Source organism: Carassius auratus, chromosome 6 (genome assembly GCF_003368295.1).
Source record: "Carassius auratus strain Wakin chromosome 6, ASM336829v1, whole genome shotgun sequence".
Lineage (NCBI taxonomy): Eukaryota > Metazoa > Chordata > Actinopteri > Cypriniformes > Cyprinidae > Carassius > Carassius auratus.
Genome location: NC_039248.1, coordinates 26604156 through 26626046, shown reverse-complemented (window position 1 = coordinate 26626046; position 21891 = coordinate 26604156). Strand labels below are relative to the sequence as shown.

At 36.1% G+C, this 21891-nt stretch overlaps 1 protein-coding gene and 1 long non-coding RNA gene across 5 annotated transcripts in view; one reads left to right on the top strand and one right to left on the bottom strand.

The window, feature by feature from the left end:
• The first annotated feature begins 3741 nt into the window (after window positions 1-3741).
• Window positions 3742-21891, top strand: part of LOC113104996 (eyes absent homolog 2-like) — a 35278-nt gene continuing 17128 nt past the window's right edge. The window contains exons 1-5 of one of the 4 annotated variants that reach the window (XM_026266176.1): window positions 3742-3998; window positions 17791-17844; window positions 17921-17961; window positions 18778-18897; window positions 18984-19100. In XM_026266176.1, coding sequence (XP_026121961.1) covers window positions 18795-18897; window positions 18984-19100 — 220 coding nt within the window. In that variant the 5' untranslated portion in view covers window positions 3742-3998; window positions 17791-17844; window positions 17921-17961; window positions 18778-18794. The remainder of the gene's footprint in view (window positions 3999-17790; window positions 17845-17920; window positions 17962-18777; window positions 18898-18983; window positions 19101-21891) is intronic. The other 3 variants (XM_026266175.1, XM_026266177.1, XM_026266170.1) reach the window with 3 other exon arrangements.
• On the bottom strand, window positions 13949-20468 carry LOC113105071 (uncharacterized). Its single transcript, XR_003292291.1, has 3 exons — window positions 20155-20468; window positions 16272-16374; window positions 13949-14477 (listed from the first exon to the last, which is right to left on the bottom strand). It is a non-coding gene; the product is annotated as an uncharacterized LOC113105071 (long non-coding RNA).

Genomic DNA, 21891 nt, shown 5'->3' with positions numbered 1-21891 from the left:
AGTCGTCAATGAGCTCATCATATTATAACTAAAACATCAATGAACGTTAACGTTATTTTAATGTCAAAAAACAAAAAAGTTTCACAGGATTATGAACATACCTGAAAGGGATGCACAGGCTTCATCTTGAGCATTTTTACCTTTACCTTTTCGGCGCTAGACTGCTGGCATCTTTTTTCCGGGTGTAGTTGTCCATCAGTTATGATCATTTGTAGTCAGCTGTGAACATGAGGTGAATGCAGGTGTAGATGCGAGAATGGCGCATTACATGTGCTTTGCCTACTGCATTCACCGTAAAATGAATTTTTTTATAATTATGTATATATGCTAATTTTATTTGTATTTATGTACTGTACATGCAATATTAATATTAATATAGAATAAGCAACTAGGATGGTACCCTATGCAAACTGTGTACTCTGCGTATAGGGAGCAGTGGTACTGTTGCTAAGACACAGAAATGTGATTATTATAGTATTGTGCTTTTCTGTTACCGTACTTGGATTGTGGCTGCACTGCCAAGTCAAGTCAAGTCACCTTTATTTATATAGCGCTTTAAACAAAATACATTGCGTCAAAGCAACTGAACAACATTCATTAGGAAAACAGTGTGTCAATAATGCAGGATGACAGTTAAAGGCAGTTCAGCATTGAATTCAGTGATGTCATCTCTGTTCAGTTGAAATAGTGTCTGTGCAATCATTTGCAATCAAGTCAACGATATTGCTGTAGATGAAGTGACCCCAACTAAGCAAGCCAGAGGTGACAGCGGCAAGGAACCGAAACTCCATCGGTGACAGAATGGAGAAAAAACCTTGGGAGAAACCAGGCTCAGTTGGGGGGTCAGTTCTCCTCTGACCAGACGAACCAGTAGTTCAATTCCAGGCTGCAGCAAAGTCAGATTGTGCAGAAGATTTATCTGTTTCCTGTGGTCTTGTCCTGGTGCTCCTCTGAGACAAGGTCTTTACAGGGGATCTGTATCTGGGGCTCTAGTTGTCCTGGTCTCCGCTGTCTTTCAGGGCAGTAGAGGTCCTTTCTAGGTGCTGATCCACCATCTGGTCTGGATACGTACTGGATCCGGGTGACTGCAGTGACCCTCTGATCTGGACACAGACTGGATCTCGTGGTCACAGTGACCTCGGAATAAGAGAGAAACAGACTAATATTAGCGTAGATGCCATAGGGTGGTGCTATGCAGTTGACAAGGTGTCCTGTGATGTTGGTGGTGCATTTCTATATGTTTCTAGTTTTAAGCAAGTTGCTATGTGGCTGCTAGGGTGTAGTGAGTGGTTGGGATTTATACAGTATGTGGTGCCTTAGGTGTCCTGAGTATTTTTAGGATGTTACTAAGGCATTTCCAGGCAGTTGCTAAAGCGTTCCAAGTGCTAAGTGGCTGCCTCAAAAGTCGAAAATGTCCTCAAGTTGAAAATCATCTGAAAACGAGGTGAAAGAGTCACATTTTGGTAAAGTAACAGAACAATTACTGTGTGTCTGGTGTACAAACACTACAGGATGACGCAAACATTAGACTTTATTGCCTAGTGTTAAAGATTTCATTAAAATATGAGCAATGAAATGTGATGCTCAGTTTTCCCCCTAAATATATTCACTACCGCTTCATGGTTTTAATATTAGTATTGGCATCAGCTGAATGCAGACTTAAATAGAAACGAGCTTCATCTCTTTTGGGGAATATTTACATGATGTTTTGGAAATGGGTTCTAGTTCTTTGATTGTGAGGGATGGCAGACAGATCTGAATAGAGAGGAAAGTCTCCCTGATGTCTTGCTGTTCACAGCGTGTTTGACCGGCTCAACAAAACTCCAAGAGAGGAATAAAGATAAAGACAATGGCTGCTTTTATTTTCTTCATTCCACAGAAAGCGTAGAGATCGGCCACCCTCCTCGGAAAATGAATCACGGCCAGACAAATTCGTTTCTGGGTTGCGTTACTTAACTAGAGTCATAGGTAAGGTTACCAGATTTTTCCTCATCCGTGATCTCGCTCTCCTGCATTCAGACTCTTTCTACCTTTCTGTCTCGGCAGCCAGACTGTTGCCATCTCTGGAAAGAAATCAAATCTACTAGCATATCACACACACATCTGATTCACTGCTTATTGTATCCAGATGATGGTCACCGTTGTAATGTTTCTTTTAACATTAACGAAGTGTGAACTTGATTTGACCCCCAGATGTAGAGTGTTGCTACAACTACAAGTACCACAATCTGATATCTGATGCTTTAATTTTGATTGCAATAATAGACGGACCAGGGTTGGTTGTCACATTTTTTCTTTAAACCCGCAGACACAAAAGTTAAACTCTTAACTGCAAAAACAGATACAAAACATCAATTACGGAGTCCGAACCCAGCACAGTGTGACAACTAGCCCTGTCTTCCTTTTGTATTTCCTTTTGTAAATGCTTCATTCAAACATCAGCTTTGTGAGAACTGCCGACAGAATAAACATACAACATACAGTACAGTATAACAACAAGCACATTACTGTTTGAGACGCACACACAAATCTCTTATCAGATTATAAGAAAGAGGAAATGTCATTAACAACTTGATTAGCCTGAATGTTTTGTTTGCATCACCTATTGTTTACGTAACATAATATCTGCAACAAAGAATACAAGTTAATAGATTTTTTTATACATTATCTTAAAAACACACAACATTTTATGATGCCTGTATTCCCCCCAGGGAATAAAATGATAATAAAAAAGGGAATTAAGTTAATTGGTTATTAATTTATAAAGAAATCTCTTTACAAACACAGAATTGCGAGATGTAAATTTGTTGAGTTAATAGCTCACAATTCTGACTTTTTATTCATGCAACATCCACATGTAGGTTAGGTTCCAATGACAATATGTATTTTATATAGAATACAATTTTTAATTTTGTATTTCATAATGAAGTTATATTTGCATTTAAGTACATATGATGAACATGGGTTTGAATGAGGATGAACATGAGTATAATGAAACACCACTACCCTTCTAATGCAAATGAAATGTACACGTATACTGTAATACCTTTTAAAATGATCCTTTGGAAACAAACTGTCACTGATTTTCAAAGGAAACTAGCTTGCTCTTAAAAAAGTGAACTCTATAAAAGAAGAACAAAAAAGGTCTAAACTATTTAAATTTGTATATAAACTAAACTTCTATTTTGACTACAGGTCATTGTTTACATCACAGTGTGAATGTAAATCTGCTGAAACAAACTATGAACACTGTGCCTTCATAATGAAGACATAAAACATCATTTAAATGTGATCATCAGCATTACTCTATAAAACATACATGAATAACTTTTCGTAGAGACCACTGAAATAAAGTTTCAGAAAGACACGTTTGTTGTGTTTTCATACTGAACTAAGTAGCCTATATTCTGTCCCAGGCCCTTAAACGCACAAACCTTCTTGTAATCATACATTTCGAGTAAGACATTATTTCGTATGTTTTTGAACAATGTATTCCTTTTTATATTTTTTAAATGATAAATACATTATACATATGGCTGATTTATAAAGCATCAAAGAGTAATTAAAATACCCTTTATGCCTGTTTTTCACGTTTCGCTATATTTGTCAGCTTTTAAACGCAACACAGACAGGCATAGATAAATGCGCGTGCACGCGCACACAGAGCAGGATGGTCATTGTGTTGGAACTACGCGCGCGCGTTGAGGACTGAAGCAGTAGGAGGAGGAACTTCAGTCGCTCATTTATTGAACGTTTCTTCACATTAGTGCTCACTCGAGTGCGCCACACACGCAGGGAGCGAGACACACACTGCAGAGCTCTCGGTCACAGCGCGCGCAGCCGGATCGTTCCAAATTTAAAATTCGAATGTAACAGCAGCGGCGGGATGCGACATTATATCCGTCTGTCGGCGCTTTGATCAACGCACTACCCGAAGGATGGAGAGGAAACTTTGCTGAACTTACAGCTGATTTTTCATTTACTTTGCTTCAGACATGGTGAGTGCATCATTTCCTCACTGATATTGTCTTCTTACGAGCCGCTTATATTTCCTTTCTTTGTAATATAATGCATTATTTCTCCTCCATACTATGAGTTGTGTCGTTAGAAAATTTCTTTAATCGAGGACAGTGCAGGAGGACGCGTTTGTTAACATTTTGAGAAGGTTTAAAGGATGGTCAAAGATGCAGAAATCTAAGTACATTTTTAAAAAATAAAACAAGTTTAATTTAGGTTATAGTGCTATGTCATAGGTGAAGCTTTTTATTCTTTTCCCTTCCTTGTGCATTAAAAGGATCTGAAGAACCAATAAAGAAACATCACTATTTTAGAACCATATAGAAATTCACGAACCCTGTAACCCTCTTTGCAGATAAAATAAAACAAGACATACTGTATGTAGTGCATTGAGTGTTTCTGTTTTATGTAAGAACAGACACATTTTCATTATTGTTTGAATTCATATTACATTTTGCATAACACCTTAATCAAACAATATAGAAATGCCTACGTTTATTCATGCTATAGTTTGAACTGAATTAAAAATTCTACTTAAGATTATTAAGTTCATACTCTTTAAAATAAAGATGAGGCTCTTGAATAGTTACTAGCTTCAGAACTTTCTGCTATATCAAGAACTATATTTGGCAATGTAGGGTCAAATAAATGTAATAGATAGATGAATAAAGCTAGAAAAAAAAATAGATAAAAACTAAATCTAGATGCATTTTTGCATGTGATTTAGATCAGTTTTTTGCTTACAGAATTCCAAACACAATGTAAAAAATAATTATTTGCCAGTCACAGTTTAGACAAATTTAATAAACAAAACATTTAGCTGTTAAGTGAAATATTAGTTCTCCAAATCTGGTAGATGTGTATTTTGTATTTGTAATAATTTGTATTAATGTAGTACCTATTTTTAGACTGAAAATGAAGTATCACACTGACAAAATGCACAAAAGAAAAAGAAGAAAAAAACTATATGTAGACTTAAGAAATTATAAATGATTGTCCTTTGTGGCCTTTTTCCATCAAAACTAAGGTGTGACTAACTGCAATGAATTTTTTTTTTTTTTTACATCATGGTAAGCTCGACGTGATTAAAATGCTAACATGATTGTAACTAATTCTTTTGGGTTAAAGTGCAGTGAAATCTTTTTTTCTGATCACTATCTGACCTTTAAAATGCAGAAATTGAAATGTCCCCTTCTATTATTTAAAAACCAAATACATTTTAATTAATGCTATTCAGAATAATTTTCCTAAAAGTGTAGAAGGTCTTTTTAACAGAATACTTTGTTTTTCAGATCTAAACATCTGTATCATTCTTAATTTAATGAATCTACATTGCTTCACTCGGTACCATCATACTGAGTAATGAGTTTTACTCTCAGGTCTTAGTTTATGCATACGTCTTTATTCACACGAGCAGCTTTTTATTAAAATAGTATGTCTGTTTGAACTAAATCAATGCTGGAGTTCACAGAGCTGGATGATTACTCTGAAATCGCTGAGGCGATGTTTAAAGTCAGGAAGCTAATAAGGTAATTTTAGGGTGCCTTGCTAAGCATTTTTGAAAGAGAAGCATTCATCGTCCTTGAGAAGCTCTCACAACCCCCTGCTCAATACATTCAGCGCTTTGTTTCACGAGAACGCAGGTCACTGTTGCACAATTCCAAATTATTAACAATCCAGGTCCACAGAAGAGACCAGGAATCAGACACAGAGATCCAAAACCAGTTGCAGATGTAGTACTGATCCTAAACGCCAATGCTTTCTTTCCCAAATGCAATGATTCTAACGCCACTATGACTTTGCAACTCCAAAACAAGTCCAAGAAATATTGACTCATGCACGGCAACTTTTTTTCTATCTTGACGATGATATAACATCTGCACAAAAAACAATGCAACTATTTTTGTCTTTGGTAACTTGAGATATTGTGAAAAACATTGTAATATGATGAACTTTTATCTGGTGTTGGTGTGTGGTGTAATTCCTTTTTTTAAAGAACCAAATTCAGTTCAGTACCACTGGATTTAATCAAATTCAGTTGAAGTGGCCACTTCAAATTCAAACGTTTTTAAAAATGTATTAGTAAAAATGAACCCCTCTGTCTTTGCATTCACATTTTACACGCTTTGAAAAGGTCAGATCTCTTATTCTCAGTGTCTCAATGTAGATTTTGAGGATGTGCGGTACTCCATTTTAAAGTATGCAGATATTTTTTCTTAATTTAATTAAAGCCTTTTGTGGATACGTCAGATCACAGATTAATTAGACTGAAATCAGACATAAATGCAGACTTATTTCAGTTATTTTTGGAAAATGTTGGATGCACATCAGAGGTCACGTGCACAGGGGCAAGTTTGATTTAACGCTCTCGTTTTCAGTGTATAATAACATCAGGTCTCATTCTGAGCTCTCTTTCCTTCATGGTTCTGATTACTAACGCTAATAAATTGTGAATAAGCTGCACAATTCCTGCTCGAGGAGGCAAAGCGAGGCCCGAGTTCCCCATCCTGAGACCCCCTCTCTTAAGAAAACACAAATTAATTCCTAAAGTCCTCTGTAGCCAAAGTTTTCTGGAATGATAAATATTTTCATAGGAAGCACAGCTCTTCCTGAGTTTATCGGCGCTCGGTTCATTACGGCCCAGCCCACGTTAACCCCTCGGTTTTAGGGTGAGGCTGAAGGCCTTGAACTCCGCTTCTGCTTTGAATTGTCAACTGATCCTCTGCTTCCAGATGGAAGATGACCTCGCTCGTAATGAGCAAAATATTTAGCTAGCGCCCATAGAGGGATTCCCGAAAGTCTCGTGAGTCTTGCACAACTAAATGAGATCGGTAGCGAAGAGTTTAACACTTTGCCACATCATCATCAGTCGGGTCTGTGGCTTGGAGTCAAGGCCAAGGAATTTTTCACTGCTTATGATTAAAGGTATGAAAAGCCTATAATGCAAATATAGTAAAAGAAGCTTTCTGAACAAACATGAATTTTACTAGTGCAACTTTCTTTATAACACAAATAGCATCAAAGCAAGCATCACTACTATTATTGATCATACTTGGAGAAAAATTTGCTTTGAATTTCTATTCAGTATTTTCCCAAAACAACTGTTGATTTGAGTCTACATGAATGCTTTAGCAGCACAGTTACAGTCAGAGGCCCAACGACAGCGAGCTGAACTTCACATAAACTCTTCGCTTTGATCAGACGACGCTCGTACAGTCTTTGATTACAACTTCTTTTGTAAAGTGAAGAAGCTGGTGTGCTCAAATGTTGAATATTTTGGGTGATTTGCATTACTTTCAAAGGTTTAAACACTGACTGATGATCATATTTGGCTTTCCAGAAAATAAAAATCAGATAATTTAAAAATTGTGATCGGGAGGTCCTTTCTGTTGTGAGTAATATTGTATTCTGAACTGTATATAGAAAAGCAGGATCAAAAGGTATATATAAAACAACCAGCAAGATAGTTTCATCTTGCGTCCAAATTCATGTAAGTCTGTTGGTTTTTCCACATCAATTAATTTGTTCAGATCATTAACCAAAGACATGGTCAACACTGATAGTAATGCTTGACTTCACAAATGATAGAATATAGTTTGGAGAGATTCTGTATGTTAATGTGAATAGGAAGCAACGCAGTTTTGGTAGTTCCCTTTCAGTCTGTCGCTCTCTCTCTCTTACACACACACACACACACACACAGTCATCCGAACCCCTCCTTTTCCCTACAGTCTCATTCTTTCACCAAACAACAGCTGGTTCTTCAGCTATTGCCAACCTTATCTTATATCTTAACGCACACACATACACACACACACACACGCACACACACACACACAGACAGCCAGTGTCACATGCATCACTGTCATAAAGCAAACTGCTGATTATGTGTGATCCAGTGCAAATGAAAGGTGCTTGATCTTATTATTTTCCTGTTTTTGTTTGGAACTAACTTTATGGATGCAAATAAAAAAATAACAAGCATGCAAGTAATGAAGGATGATATAAAAATAACGTCATTACTGCTGATTGTCTGATAGCACCCAAGCAAAATTGCAATATTTCTACCATCACAAAGTATATACCGTTATACTCTCCAGCACTGATGCAAATAATGTTTAGGCCTATATTAGGGTTCTTTATGACTCTAGCTCATAGTCAAGAACAACAAAACTGAAAACTTCAGTCAAAAACTCAACATAAGTCAACATGTGAACGATTAAGAGATTTCATAAGATTAACTATATTCTCTCTCTCATAATTGATTTCCAAAGGTGGACCGTTCCAAACTTGGACCGTATACAATGTAAACAAATTAGTTCTCTTGAATAAGCTGCAATGTTCCTCGTCTCTGCCACTCAGGCGCGTTTACACATGCTAACCGCCCTCAGGGCAAATAAGCAGGAACTTTTTCTACAGGTTTCTTTGATAAAGTCATATATCTTTCAGTGACTGTCCAAAACAATGTAAGGCGAGGATGTTAGCATTTGCAGCTACCATGTTGCAAGGTAAAAAGTTCAAGCCTGCTAACTGAATAAACTACTTTGTCTTCCTGGATTGGGCATACATAATGTAGACGTCTGTTTTGCAAGTCATGCGAAAGCTCAGGGTTTTAAATCCAAGTCAAACAAGCAGCAAACTCAATTTCAAAGGAATATTCTTGGATAAATACAGCTTAAGCTCCTTTGAATAGCATATACTTAGGGTTAGTGATTTGAACAAAGCTTTAAACCAAAGTATAGCATTTTTCCTAACTCATCCTGCATCATGTGTGCCAGGTACTTGAGGTGTGCATACTGGCTGATGGTTTTCACCTAAAACTGGAGAAAAACTGAATACCATAGAGACTAGTAAGGGGCTAGTAAGAAACCACCAAATCTCCACTTAAACCACTTTTAATTAAGTAAAACCACCCAGACAACCTTAGCAAATGTAATGCAACACACTTGCAACGTGTTTCGAGTTTTGCACATTCAAAAGCCACTTAAAAACTTCATAACTAATGAAAAGTTTGCAAGCCTGATTGATATTTGATTATACCCTTGAGAAAAAGAAGTACACTTCAGCATATGTTTTAAAAAAAATACTTATATAAATAATATACTATACATTAAAATATGTTAACTTAAATGTTTGAAAACTTCAATGCGTTATTTACAATTAAATGAAAATGTATTAAATGCAATTACATCATGCATTATGCAAAATTATATTAAATTAGTTGACTGCCCATAAAATAGGACTAAAGTATATATTTGGTATGTAATTTCATAATACCTTCTGTTGAATTGAAATTTGGTTAAAGTGTACTCTCAAATATAGACTAAACTGTACTTAAATTTAATTTCTACTGAAACCTGTATGTCATATATTTAAATATATTTAGAATTTCAAATATCTAATAATAAAATTATACTTTTTGAAATTTAACTTTAATGTTATATCAAATAACACACAAGTCATGTGTCTCAGTACATCAAAATAAGTTTGCTTCTTTAAAGTGCGGAAAAAGAAAATAATAATAATATATATTTTTTTAAAGTTAAAAGATAAAATTGTACATTATTACAGTTTGGTTTGTTTTTTTAAGTGTGCTTACGTAAGTGTGTTATATAACAGTTGTGAAAGTGTACTGTGGCCTTTAATTTAATCTGCAAGTACAGTTTACATAATTAAAAACATAGTTTTTTAAAGCATCAGTGGTGCACATTTAATACAATGAAGCACACTCCTTTTTCACAAGGCCAGTCAGTGAAATGGTATCCTAGAGTAGTTGCTCTTTCGTTGTGCATCTGATTTGCATGCTCTGAAAACACGCAGCTCTCTCTCTCTCTGATGCACTCGAGCGGGTTTAATGCAGTCTGAGCCTCCTGACTTCAACAGGCCAGATGTGTTACCTGACCGATCCCCTCATAAGACGGATCCTGGGAGGTCCACCAGCTGTCCCCATCCATGACCCACGCTCCGGGGGTGAAGGGTCCAGCAGACCTGGAGGCTGGCGGCAGTAGGGACGAGGGGGATGGGTCTGATGAGAAATTGGGAACCGATGGGGCAAATGTCTGAACGGAGGGGGTCGATTACACATAAGTCGGGGGTTTTTGGGTGGGAGAGGGGATCCTTCCATACAAGCTGGCATGAAAGGTGGCTTTCTCCTCTTGGAAGCTGTCATGTGGAAAGCAGAGCCCACCATGGCAGGCGGTTAGTGTTACACACAAACATGGTGGCCAGGAACGTGCGGCCGAGCCTGGGCTGGGCTTTTTAATAACAGAAGCCAATAAATTAAAAGTCTATCTGCAGGATGGAAAACTGATAGCTTTCCGAGGCCTTTCTGCACTGGATTTTGTCCTGTGCTCATTTGTTTTGCACTGTTCTTTGCTGTATTTTCTGGACAACAATTTCTGAACAACTATAGAATAGATTGTTTTTTTCTCAAACAGAATTGTTTGATAGTTTATATCGTAAAATAGTAAAAATGTGTAAATATATACTTTCCATAATGTGTGCATGCTAGTTCCTGTTACACTTTAATTTCTTCTCTTTGTTCTGGCTGATTTACAAAGAGGAACTTGGAAAGAATACAATGTTTTAGAAAGGATTCAGTTTGAATACAGACTTGTATTATAGTTTATATTACAGCATACAACTGTAAAAATGTATAAATATGTATTTTGTGTGTGTGGAACCATTTGTTTTACTGTATTTTCTGGACAAGTGTTGTCATGATTTGGCTGAAAAGCAAAGAGGAACTTGAAAAGAATAAAATGTTTTAGAAATGATTTAGTCTAAATGCATACTTGTACAACAGTTGTGCAAAGGTAAAAACTTAAATATAGATTTTCTGCACAACATTTTGTGCATGCTAACCTGTTTAAATTTGTTTCTTTGCTGTGTTTTCTGGACAGAAAGTATTGTCATTATTCTGAATGGAAAGAGAAACTTGGGAATTACACAAAAACTATGCAAGCCACTCAGCAGAAAATTTTTGCAAGGAAAAATATATTTGAGCAAAGAATAAATTTTTTAGAAGCAATTCAATCCGAACACAAAATGTCACAACAGTTTATATAATGCGATGGCAAAAATTAGTAAATATGGACTTTTTGCACAGTGTTTGGTGCGTGCTAACCTACTTTACTCTTTTCTTTGCTGTATTTTATGAGAGAAACTTTTGGCAAACTCTGGCACAACAGAAATGTTTTGCAAGGACAAAATTTTTTTATTAATTATTCAGTTATTAATTACAAAAAAGCACTGATACAATAGTTTATATTATGCAACAGTAGAGATTTTGCTATAGAAATATGAGTAAATATGGCATAAAGTGAAAAAACAGCTGCTTTATCGTATCAGTTTAACTGTTTTGAGTCACGTATTGCATTAGATAAGTGGAAACTGTTTCAACACTAGTGTCAGAATTTGTTTTGAATAATCGTATCTTTTGGTTTGCGTCTGTCAAGTTCCAAATAAAAAGAGAAATTTATCAAAGCGCCTTTATTTGAAAACACTCTAATTCACCAGGTTTTCTAAAAATAGGGGATTACTCTACAGAGTTATGCAACACACAAACCATTTCAAATTGAATTCCCACCATCTATCGTGATTTACATGGCATTATCGCTCACCTCTATATCATGCATTACATCACTGTGCATATATGTCTTCGTCGAGTCTGTGCAACACTTATCAGTGTTCCCATGCTCTGCTGCGCTCCAGCATTGATGAAATCCCTGGACACTGATGTAAGCACCGCCGCATCTCAAGAGACCATTACTAGGCTGTTACAGCCCCCCCATCGCTCCATTAGCGAGCTAAAGAGCAGACGCGTGTGGCCGGCCGGCTTTATTTACGAGAGTCCGAGTTCAAAGGCTGCAGAGAAGCTTGAGCCCCAAAGGCAAGCGGCCGCAGACTTTGTGTGCGCTTCAAATTAAAAATACGGCTTAGTGCATCAATTGCAAAAACTCCCACAGCATGCACAGAAAGAGGCCTGAGGTTCAAAACCGTGTAGTGAATTAGCTTGATGTTTGGATAAGACTATTTATCAAATGTCAAATGCATCACTGAACTATAACGAAGTGAAGTGTGAGGATGAGAGTCTCACCGACAGTCACTTTTCATGAGAGTTTACACTACGAAACTACTGATTTCAGTGGAAAAGTTGCATATTAAGCATATACAGGAAAACTGAAGAAAGTTTTTTAAAGGAAAAATGAACAAGAAGGACTAATCGTTGTGCATGCAAACCTTTAGGTATTCACTAAAAAGTAACTTCATCAGCAAGCAAGAATGAGTTAAATGTTTGGATAAGACTATTTACCAAATGGTAAATGCATCACTGAACTATAATGAGGTGAGGTGAAGTGTAAGATGAAAAGTGTTAAAAACAATCACTTTTCACTGGTTTACTAAAGCCATTTACACGGAAATTAAATAAATAAATACAAATATTTCAATGGAAATCGCATAACAATGATGTACAGGAAAAGTTCAATAATTGCTTTTGAATGCAAGATGTTTCTCTTGGTTTGTTTCCACTGCATTTACAGCAATGTATCAGCAACTGTTGAATTTAGGCACTGAGATTAAAACATTTTGAGCAAAAAACATGAAACCAAACTCAAGCAGAAAAGTTTTGCAAGGAAAACATTTTTGAACACTAAAGAATTTTTTTTTGTGGATGCAATAAAAGATACAAAACAAATTTAGAAAATGCATAGGGAGTTATTTTGTGTCTTTATTGTAAAATTCCTCAGTTTAGTTTTTTTAGATTGACCTTCAAACACATGCATACAAGTTAATTCAAATAATTCTGCATATTAATCTGTGACACATGAAAGAATTGCAAAACGTGCCTACTTTGGCTTCAATCTTTCAAAAACAACATGGGAGATGGTCCTATTTTAAATAAGCCCTAATTGTTGTAGTTTCCATTCACCACTATAGAGTTGTAGCCAACCGTGACGAACCTTGGATATGTGAAAAGGCTCCATATTTAACTAGTGCTCATTTGTTGAGTTGGACTACCTGTTCCGTTGATCCCTCAGTCAACCCTGTGTGAGTTCAGAGGAAATGAAAGGGCAGATGGCTGCTCACAGTCTGTCTGGAGTTAGCTGGAAATACGAGGGCTGCAGAAGTGCTGCATTGTTGTAGTGAGGTCACCGTGTCTCGCGGTTTCCCTTCAGGCGGAGCAGCGGTCACCCGCAAACCTGCGTCCAGCACCATATGGGACGTAGCCCTCAGCTATCGGTCAGAGAGCAGTTTGGTGGCTTTGATTGAATGGTTTAGATCACGGTTTGGGTTGGAGAGCTTGCTGTAGATCAGACAGCCATATGGCAAAGCTACAGCTCATGATTTGTTTCAAAGACAGACAACCTGCTCTCTTAGTCGTAATGATCCTGTCAGGACATGCAGAGTACAGCGCAACAGTAAAAATCACATTCATTTTCTGGAAAGAGGAACTGATTAATAAAGCATTAAATACAGACCTACTGTGAGCTACGAGCTTTTTCATTGGTGGCATATGATTTTGATGAACCAATCAGCCTGCATGATTTCAGCTTTTTATAATAATAATAATAATAATAAGTATTTTTCCATTTTTAGTTTTCATTTAAAATGTTTGTATTTTTTATGTCCATTAGTCATTTTATTTTTATTTTTTAATATTTTTTTTTTTGCTATGTATAGTAGTTTTCAGTGTATTTAGTACTTCAACTAAGTTTTTTACTCTAATATTTATATTTCATGATATTTTAATGAAATATTTTTTTAATATATATAATTTCAATTTCAATTTCAAAAAATTTCAATTGTAGCTAACTATTTTAAATAATTTGGAGAATTACAACAAGTATTTTGTGCCAAACACACACACACACATATATATGTATATATATATATATAGTTAGTTAGTTCATGGCTTATACTTTTTAAAAATCGCAATAAAAAAATAAATAAAAAATAAACTTCCGGAACCAATGCCACTGAAAAAGTGGGAAGCAACTGTTGAAGGCTTCGTCATGTGATCAGTTGTTCCCCAACTGGTTTAGCTTCATTACTACATTCATGCTGGGTAAAAAGAGATATAGATTTGACAACATTCGCTGATGTATGATGTAAGACATTGTGTGGAATATGATAGCCGTGAAAGACGCCGATGCTAGCAGAACAGCGTGAGGCCAGGTGAAGTGCTCTGTCCCGGCCGTGCCCCGTCCCGGGTTTGTTTAAGCTCAGTTTACCGTTGTGGAAGGGGGCAGAGCGTTCTTTCCCATGCCCTCTTGCTCATACCAGGAAACACACTGCGCATCACAGGAACTCTGGGAGGAAGTCAGGACTCTGCTGGGCGGCCTGTGCTTGCCGTCTCCGTTCACGTTTATTTTCTTGGGAAAGGTTTTGTGAGGAGTGGTGCCTCAGCAGGTGTGAGAAAGCCATCGCTGCATCTCTGACCTGGAGAACCACTCTTTCTGTTTTCAGAAAACAAGCAGACGTGTGAGAGAGTGTTTATATGAGATTAAAGGGATAGTGGACTCAGAAATGAAAAATCAGCTACTCACCCTCTTGTTATTTAGAATTTGGGTTGTTGTTTTTATTTTTTATTTTTTTTGTGTGATACAAAATGGGATATTTAATATAATGTTGACACCATTGTTATTTCAGTTTGTTATTTTAGTTATTTGGTTAAATGTTTAGTACCTAAACTTTTTTTTTTTTGGTTGCTAAACCAGTTTTTCATCTAAATATTACATTTGTTACTAATTATTTAATTATTATTATTATTATATTTGTATTATTATTTATTTATTTGGCTTCCTTTCATTTGATGATTTTGAATGGTTTTAATTAAAACACAGTTATTTATTTTTGTAAGACACAAATGCATTATTTAGCATAATTGTTGACACCAGTGTTGTTTTAGGATTATCTAGTACTATTACAGTATTCAAATTTTTTTGAGTATTTTTTATTCCTTTTTTTGTTAATATTTCTAATAAGTTATAGATAATTTTTATAGCAGTTTAAGTAAATTTTGTACTTAACAGTATATATATTGTCAGTAAGACTTGCACACTATTTTCCAAGTATGATAAGCTCACAGTCTTGTTCATGCTTCCAAATGATCACTATATATTACCAAGAAGTTAGTGAAATATTAAATAAAACAATAAAAAAAGACTTTAAGCTCAGCTAATATAGATTTAAAAACATTAAACGTGCACTTTTTAAGTCTTCATACTGACTCCAGTTGGTGAAAATTGTTTGGTTTAATCGCGAGTATACACACACATATACAGTACAGACCAAAAGTTTGAAAACATTACTATTTTTTATGTTTTTATATCAAAATATTATATTTTTTTCTGTATTTTTGATCAAATACATCTACGTCTTTCAAAAACATAAAAAATATTAAGCCAGATGTTTCAAAACTTTTGGTCTGTACTGTGTGTGTGTGTATATATATATATATATATATATATATATATATATATATATATATATATATATATATATATATATATATATATATTTATAAGAAAATTCTCCTTGCATTTCCATGTATATATTTATATTAATATAATTGATATTATATATCAATATTTTTCACATAAATAGTATGTAAACAAAAACTTTTATTACGATTCGTTTGACAGCACTATTTTTGTCGCATTTGTGGAAATACAAGCCGATTTATTGTCTAATATTTAATTGATAAGCCCAGCCAATAACCCTGCCCATGGTTAAATATGCAAAATAAACTTTTACGCCCGTATTGCTTCACATTTGTAGTATGTTTATATTGGCACAATATTGATGACATCATCGGCCATCGAGAAACTCGATTTAATCCAAAAAAAAAAAACATCATTCATGCATTTCTTAGGAGCTAAAACTTTTGGAGTGGAAAAGTTTCACCTTTAACACTTCAAGCGATAGAATTACTGCAGCTTTGCTGTCGTTATGACAGTCACATGATATGTTTCTTTAATCATAAATATGCTGTACGGTAGTGTCGCAACTGTTTACTGAGAAAACAGAGCGAGCTGCAGTGAGACATTGTCTCTGTTTGTTTTAAGCATTCGCTGGGTGCCGCCCGACCGCAGCAGCCAAAACATCATTCACCTCGCTGCTGTCTGAACTGTCAGATTAATTAAAAACTAACTGAATCTGGCACGTCACGATCTGCGTTTGAGGTCACACACGTACAAGCCCTCTCTTGCGTTATTGTACGAAAGCTCTGGTTTTGGCTCTGATTTCACCTTTTGCTGCCCTTCCTTTCCATCTTTGCTCCTGACAGCAGCTGCTCTTGTGATGTTGCTCACATCGAGCATCTCTCTGCTCCGTCCGACAGATGGAGGAGCCCTGAGGGAGGAATGGGGAGAAGTTTAGAGCAAGACAACAGCTTTCTGCTTCTTTTTGTCAGAAACAATCTAACAGCAGGCGTGTGTCTTCATCAGAGTAACAGGGTTATTATTGTTAATAACATATATTGTTAATAACATAATAAAATAACTAAAACTAAAATTACAACAACAACAACAACAAATGATATTTTGAATCAGTATTTATTTTCATATTTTCTATGTTTCTTTTCATTTCAGTTAAAGTTTTAGTAATTTTGATGTGTGTTTGTCTATAATTCGTTATTATTTATTTCTTTTGTAGTTCCACTTTAGTTTAGGTTATTTTAGCACATCTAGTTAAACTTAATTAAAATAACAAAAGTTTTTTGGTAAAACTTTTTTTTATTTATTTATATATATTTTTTAATGGTTTTATGGTTTTAGTTTGAACTAAAATAACTATATTTTTTTTAAAAAGAAGAAAAAAAACATGGAAAAAAAACAACATACCTCAACTAATATGTATATAAAATAAAACCAAAATACTCAAACAATTATAATACTCTATCAGTGATACTAAAATAACACTGTGCTGTAATTTTTTTTTTTTAAAGAAAATGTAATATAAAAGCAAATATTATCATATTTCTCAGACAGCAATGAGAAAACAAATACAGACGTTATTAGAAGACGAGCACGGATGAGACGAGTCATATTGCAGTCAAAAATCAGATCTCAAAGCAAACTCAAAAAAAAAAAAAATCTCATCAAATACAAATTAATGGCTAGAGCTCTGCTCTACTCATTTCTCCTAAGGTCTGAGACAAGGTTACAGCAAAAACTAAACATAAATGAGGAGCAATAAAAAAAAACAGGTCAAGGTTACGAGGTCATTCGAGGTGTTTAACCCATATCGTCTCTCATTTGTATTTATGCAAACTATACCCACAGGTATGCACTGCACCGTGCCATTACCAGCCCAGAACAGAACAGGGATGGTTGCATTTCTTACATCTCATGCACAAGAACAGCCAGCCTTTTTCACCCATCCTGAACTGTTGGCACGCAGTTCTGCCTGCGGTTTGCGATGCCAAATTATGCCAGGTTGAAAAAGCAGGTTGCACATTGTTCTGTTCCAGGAACACAGTCCTACCGAGCCGGTTTATACAAACAAGCATTTCACTGTTGTCTGTATCTCAGAATTCTAATTATGTGTGCTTTTGGAAACCGCAGGTGCCTCGTCATTCAGAAATACTGTCCGTTCACCTTTTTTTTTTTTTCTGTGTAAGACACGATTAGACATGAATCGTGCTTTGTGCATTTTTTATGTTCTGGTTCCTTCTTCATATTTTACTTTCGAGATGCATGCTGTTGGACCAAAGCCCGTGGGCTTTTTAGGTAACATATTTCTGACAAACAGGTCTCTCTTTTTCAGGAGAGCTGACAGCTGAACGCGTGCAAGCGGAAGTACGACGACAGACAGCCACAGGTCTGCAATGAACTTCCTCTAGTGTGTTCATGGTGATTCAGACTGAAAAGGTTTAACGTGTTCCTTTAATCCACAGGAGCCACTAGATCTACACATCAGGCGACGCTTTTAGGCCATGTGAGTGATATTACAGACACTTCTACTTGCACTGGGCTCCACTTCCAATTAAAACAAGATGCATGCACTTAAGGAGCAAAAAGCGTAAGATTAAACTATTTTTGAGAACAAAAGTGAGCAAAGCTAAATTTCTGTGCTAATTCTTCATAAAACATTCAATTCAAGGTGACAAATTTCATATGCATGGTTTTACAGTTGATTTGGAGAATTTTAATTAATCAGTGTATAGACATACATATAATCCTTGTTTTAAAGTGTACAGTTATAGAAATGAGATTCATGATTTACGAAATCCACTTAATGGTTCTAAATGATTCCAGTTATGGTAATTTAAATACTTATGAGGAGTTTGAGAATGACTTGTTTGTTTGATTCATAAAAAAGAATCGGCTCATGAGAATCGTTCGTTCTTGAATTTGATGATTCAGAATCCCAAACGAATCCATTAAGCATCTTGAACTTTTTAATTCAATTCATAACTTGAGACTGATTGGTTTGTCGGATTCATTAAAAAGAACCAACCCATAAGAGTCATTTTGCTTCTTAATTATATTCCATTTAATGATTTTGATTCAGTTCCGCTAATGATTCGTTGAGTACTTTTGAAGAATATATCGAATCATGAAATTAAAAATGTATAAAATCTAAAGTATATTAGACTAATTAAAATGAACAACATATGTCATTTAATTATAAATATAAGAAAGAACCCAAAAGAACCGATTCGAAAGAGTCATTTGTTTATGAATCAGTTTGTGTTAATGCAATAGGAAGAGGTTGTCTGTTGTTAATATCTGGTTCTCTGACTACATCCAGAGCAGCTGTCCTCAGTCATGGCTGCTTACGGACAGACGCAGTACAGCCCCGTGTTACAGCCGGCCGGTCCGTACACACCGTACACACACCACACACAGAGCTACAGCATGACGCCCTACAGTGAGTGATATTTCACACCCGCCCTAAATAGTGCACACCACAGCTGACCTGACAGATGATCGTGTCTCTTTCTCTCACCCGATCAGATATTAAAACAGAAGATGGCCTGAGTCATTCCCCAGGACAGAGCAGTCTGCTGGGATACACATCCAACTTCAGCGGCTCTCCACCCGCTCAGACGCTCTACAGTTACTCCACACACGGTCAGTGCCACAACCTCTGACCAGACCAAACCAGAAGTTTAATTCTTCCGTTTAATTCTGCAACCGAATTGCAGTTTTGGACTTTGCATGCAGTGAATATGTGGAAAAGCGGTGTTCAGCTGAACCTTATTCAAACTTATTTATGTTTTTGAAAAAAAAACAAAAAAGTGTCCTCTTATCACTTTTTTTTTTTAAACCAATTGTGAGATGTCATTACAATTTAATATAATTGTTTTCTATTTCAATATCTGTTAAAGTGTACTTTATTCCTGCGATGCACAGCTGTATTTTCAGCATCATTCCTCCAGTCTTCATTGTCACATGATCTTTCAGAAATCATTCTAATATACTGATCTGCCGAGTTGTGCTGCATCATATTTTTTGTGGAAATTAATTTTCAGGATATAAAATAGAAAGTTTTTAAATGGAAAACATTTGTAACATTTAATGTTACTGTCACTTCCAAACTATTCGGTGCATCCTTGCAGCATAAAATTATTCATTTTAATGAAAAATGTATATAGTCAACCAATCAGTATCACAGGAAAATCTCAGACATGAGATCCGGACTATGGTGTGATACTAGTACATCCATGTAGGAAACAGTTTAGCATCATTATACATATTTGACCACTGCAATTTTTACAAATACAACTTCACTTATTAACAAATACACAATTATATTTAACAAATACCTACAAACACAGATTTTTCAGGTGGAGTCTGTAGTCGATCCCTCCAACACACACACACACGTTTGTTTTTGTGTAATGTGTGTTCATCCCATAGGTGTAATGGTTTTTATACTGTAGAAACTGTATATTCTATCGCCCTTCACCAACCCTACCCCTAACCCTAACCCTCACAGGAAACTTTGTGCATTTTTACTTTCTCAAAAAAACATTCTGTATGATTTTGAAGTGTTTTGAAAAATGGGGACATGGGTTATGTCCTCATAAGTCACCCTCTCCTTGTAATACCTGTGTCATACCCATGTCATTATACAGAGTTGTGTCCTGATATGTCACAAAAACAAGAGCACACACACACACACCTGTTCCCCATTATGCGCGGTCTGGCTCCTGGCGTCAGGCGTCTCTCTGCTCTCTCAGGAGGTCAGAACCTCTCTCTGCTACACGCCGGCCTCTGGTGGAGCGTGTTAGTGTGGGAGTGAGTCTCAGACGGGATCTGAGCATCGGATCCTCTTCTGCCCGCAGTCCTGATTTTGGCTTAGCAGTGTGAAATTGACCGCTCTCAGTCAAGGTCAGAGGTGAAGTGGCACCAGGCACGTTTTCAGTTTTAAAGGGACAGGATTATTTACTAGTCCTCATCATTTACTCACCCGCTTGGCATCCCAAAGCCTGATGAGGTTTCCTGCATGGAACACAAAAGGAGATGCTTTGAAGAAAACTGAAGGGTTTTTCCGTGAACTGAAATTAGTTTGAGCACTAAAATGACTAAAAAGAAATCAACTTAAAACCAAATTGAAACTGAATCATAATGTTATAAAAATAATAATCATAATACAACAACAAAAGTGCATACAAAATGATAAATAATCTAATGAAAATTAGATAATAATAATAAAAAAGTATATAAATAATACTAAAATTACATTTGTGGGAGGATCAGGAATTCATTCTTCACTAAAATCGTCCTCTTTGTAAAAATTGGTACATGCGAAAAGGTTTGGTTTCATTTATTTCTAAAACTATTGACATGCCAAATGTGTTAATGATTTTCAGTGAATCCTGATTTGAATATCAGTCTATTCCTAACACAAAACTATTTTCAACATTGATAATAATCAGAAATGTTTCATGAGCGTCAGACCAGTATATTATTATGATTTCTGAAGAACACGTGACACTGAAGACTGGAGGAAAGATGCTGAAAATACAGCTTTGATCACAGGAATAAATTAAGTTTTACAAAATATTAGAATATAAATAATTTATTTAAAATTATAAAACTATTTCACAATATTAATGTATTTCTAGTCAAATAAAAGCAGCTTTGGCGACTAGAAGAGACATCTTTAAAAAACATTAAACTCTCACTGATCCCAAAGATTTTTCTGTTCAGACATTCAAAGTCATAAAGCACAAGACATCTACTTCCTGTCTGTCTAATTAGCGTAATCAATGAGTTATTAGTGCTGTGGCAGATAATATAATCTATAATGTATGGGAGGGATTTGCGGTTATTCATAAGCATCCCGAGACATCATTTACTGTACAATTGTCTGCTTGTGAAATGGATGGATTTCTAATGGGTCTGGGAAAACGCACTACATCTCGCCGGTCTCGTTTGATTTATAGACGAATTCCAACAGGAGACCCGCTGTAGCATGAAATAAATAACCCTTCTCCGGGTGCCAAAGGTCCTCGCGTTTCACCGCTGTGGAGAAAATCAGAAACACGGCCCCGGCGTTCGCCCACTTCCCTCTCTCCGCCTTTGAAGGCTTTTCGCTTGCTTCCTTGGAGATTTGGTGCTGTTTTGACACACTCATTTATCTAGGGCGGGTTTCAGAAAGCCAACGAGCAGGAATATGAAGAGAACGAGACAGAAAAAAGGGAACTAGACAGGCCTGGAGAAAGACATTCAGACTCTGAAAGTCCGATAACGGAGACGGATTTGCTCTGGGCTCCACACTGCCCTTTCTCACCTCAACTGTTTTTCTAGTCATATATCAAGCAGACTTTCTCTGGGTCTTTTTAACATGTCTATATTTCACCAGACGTTCCTCGGCCACTGCCTGTCGTGTTTCCTGCGTTGTGTTTGTGTTGGA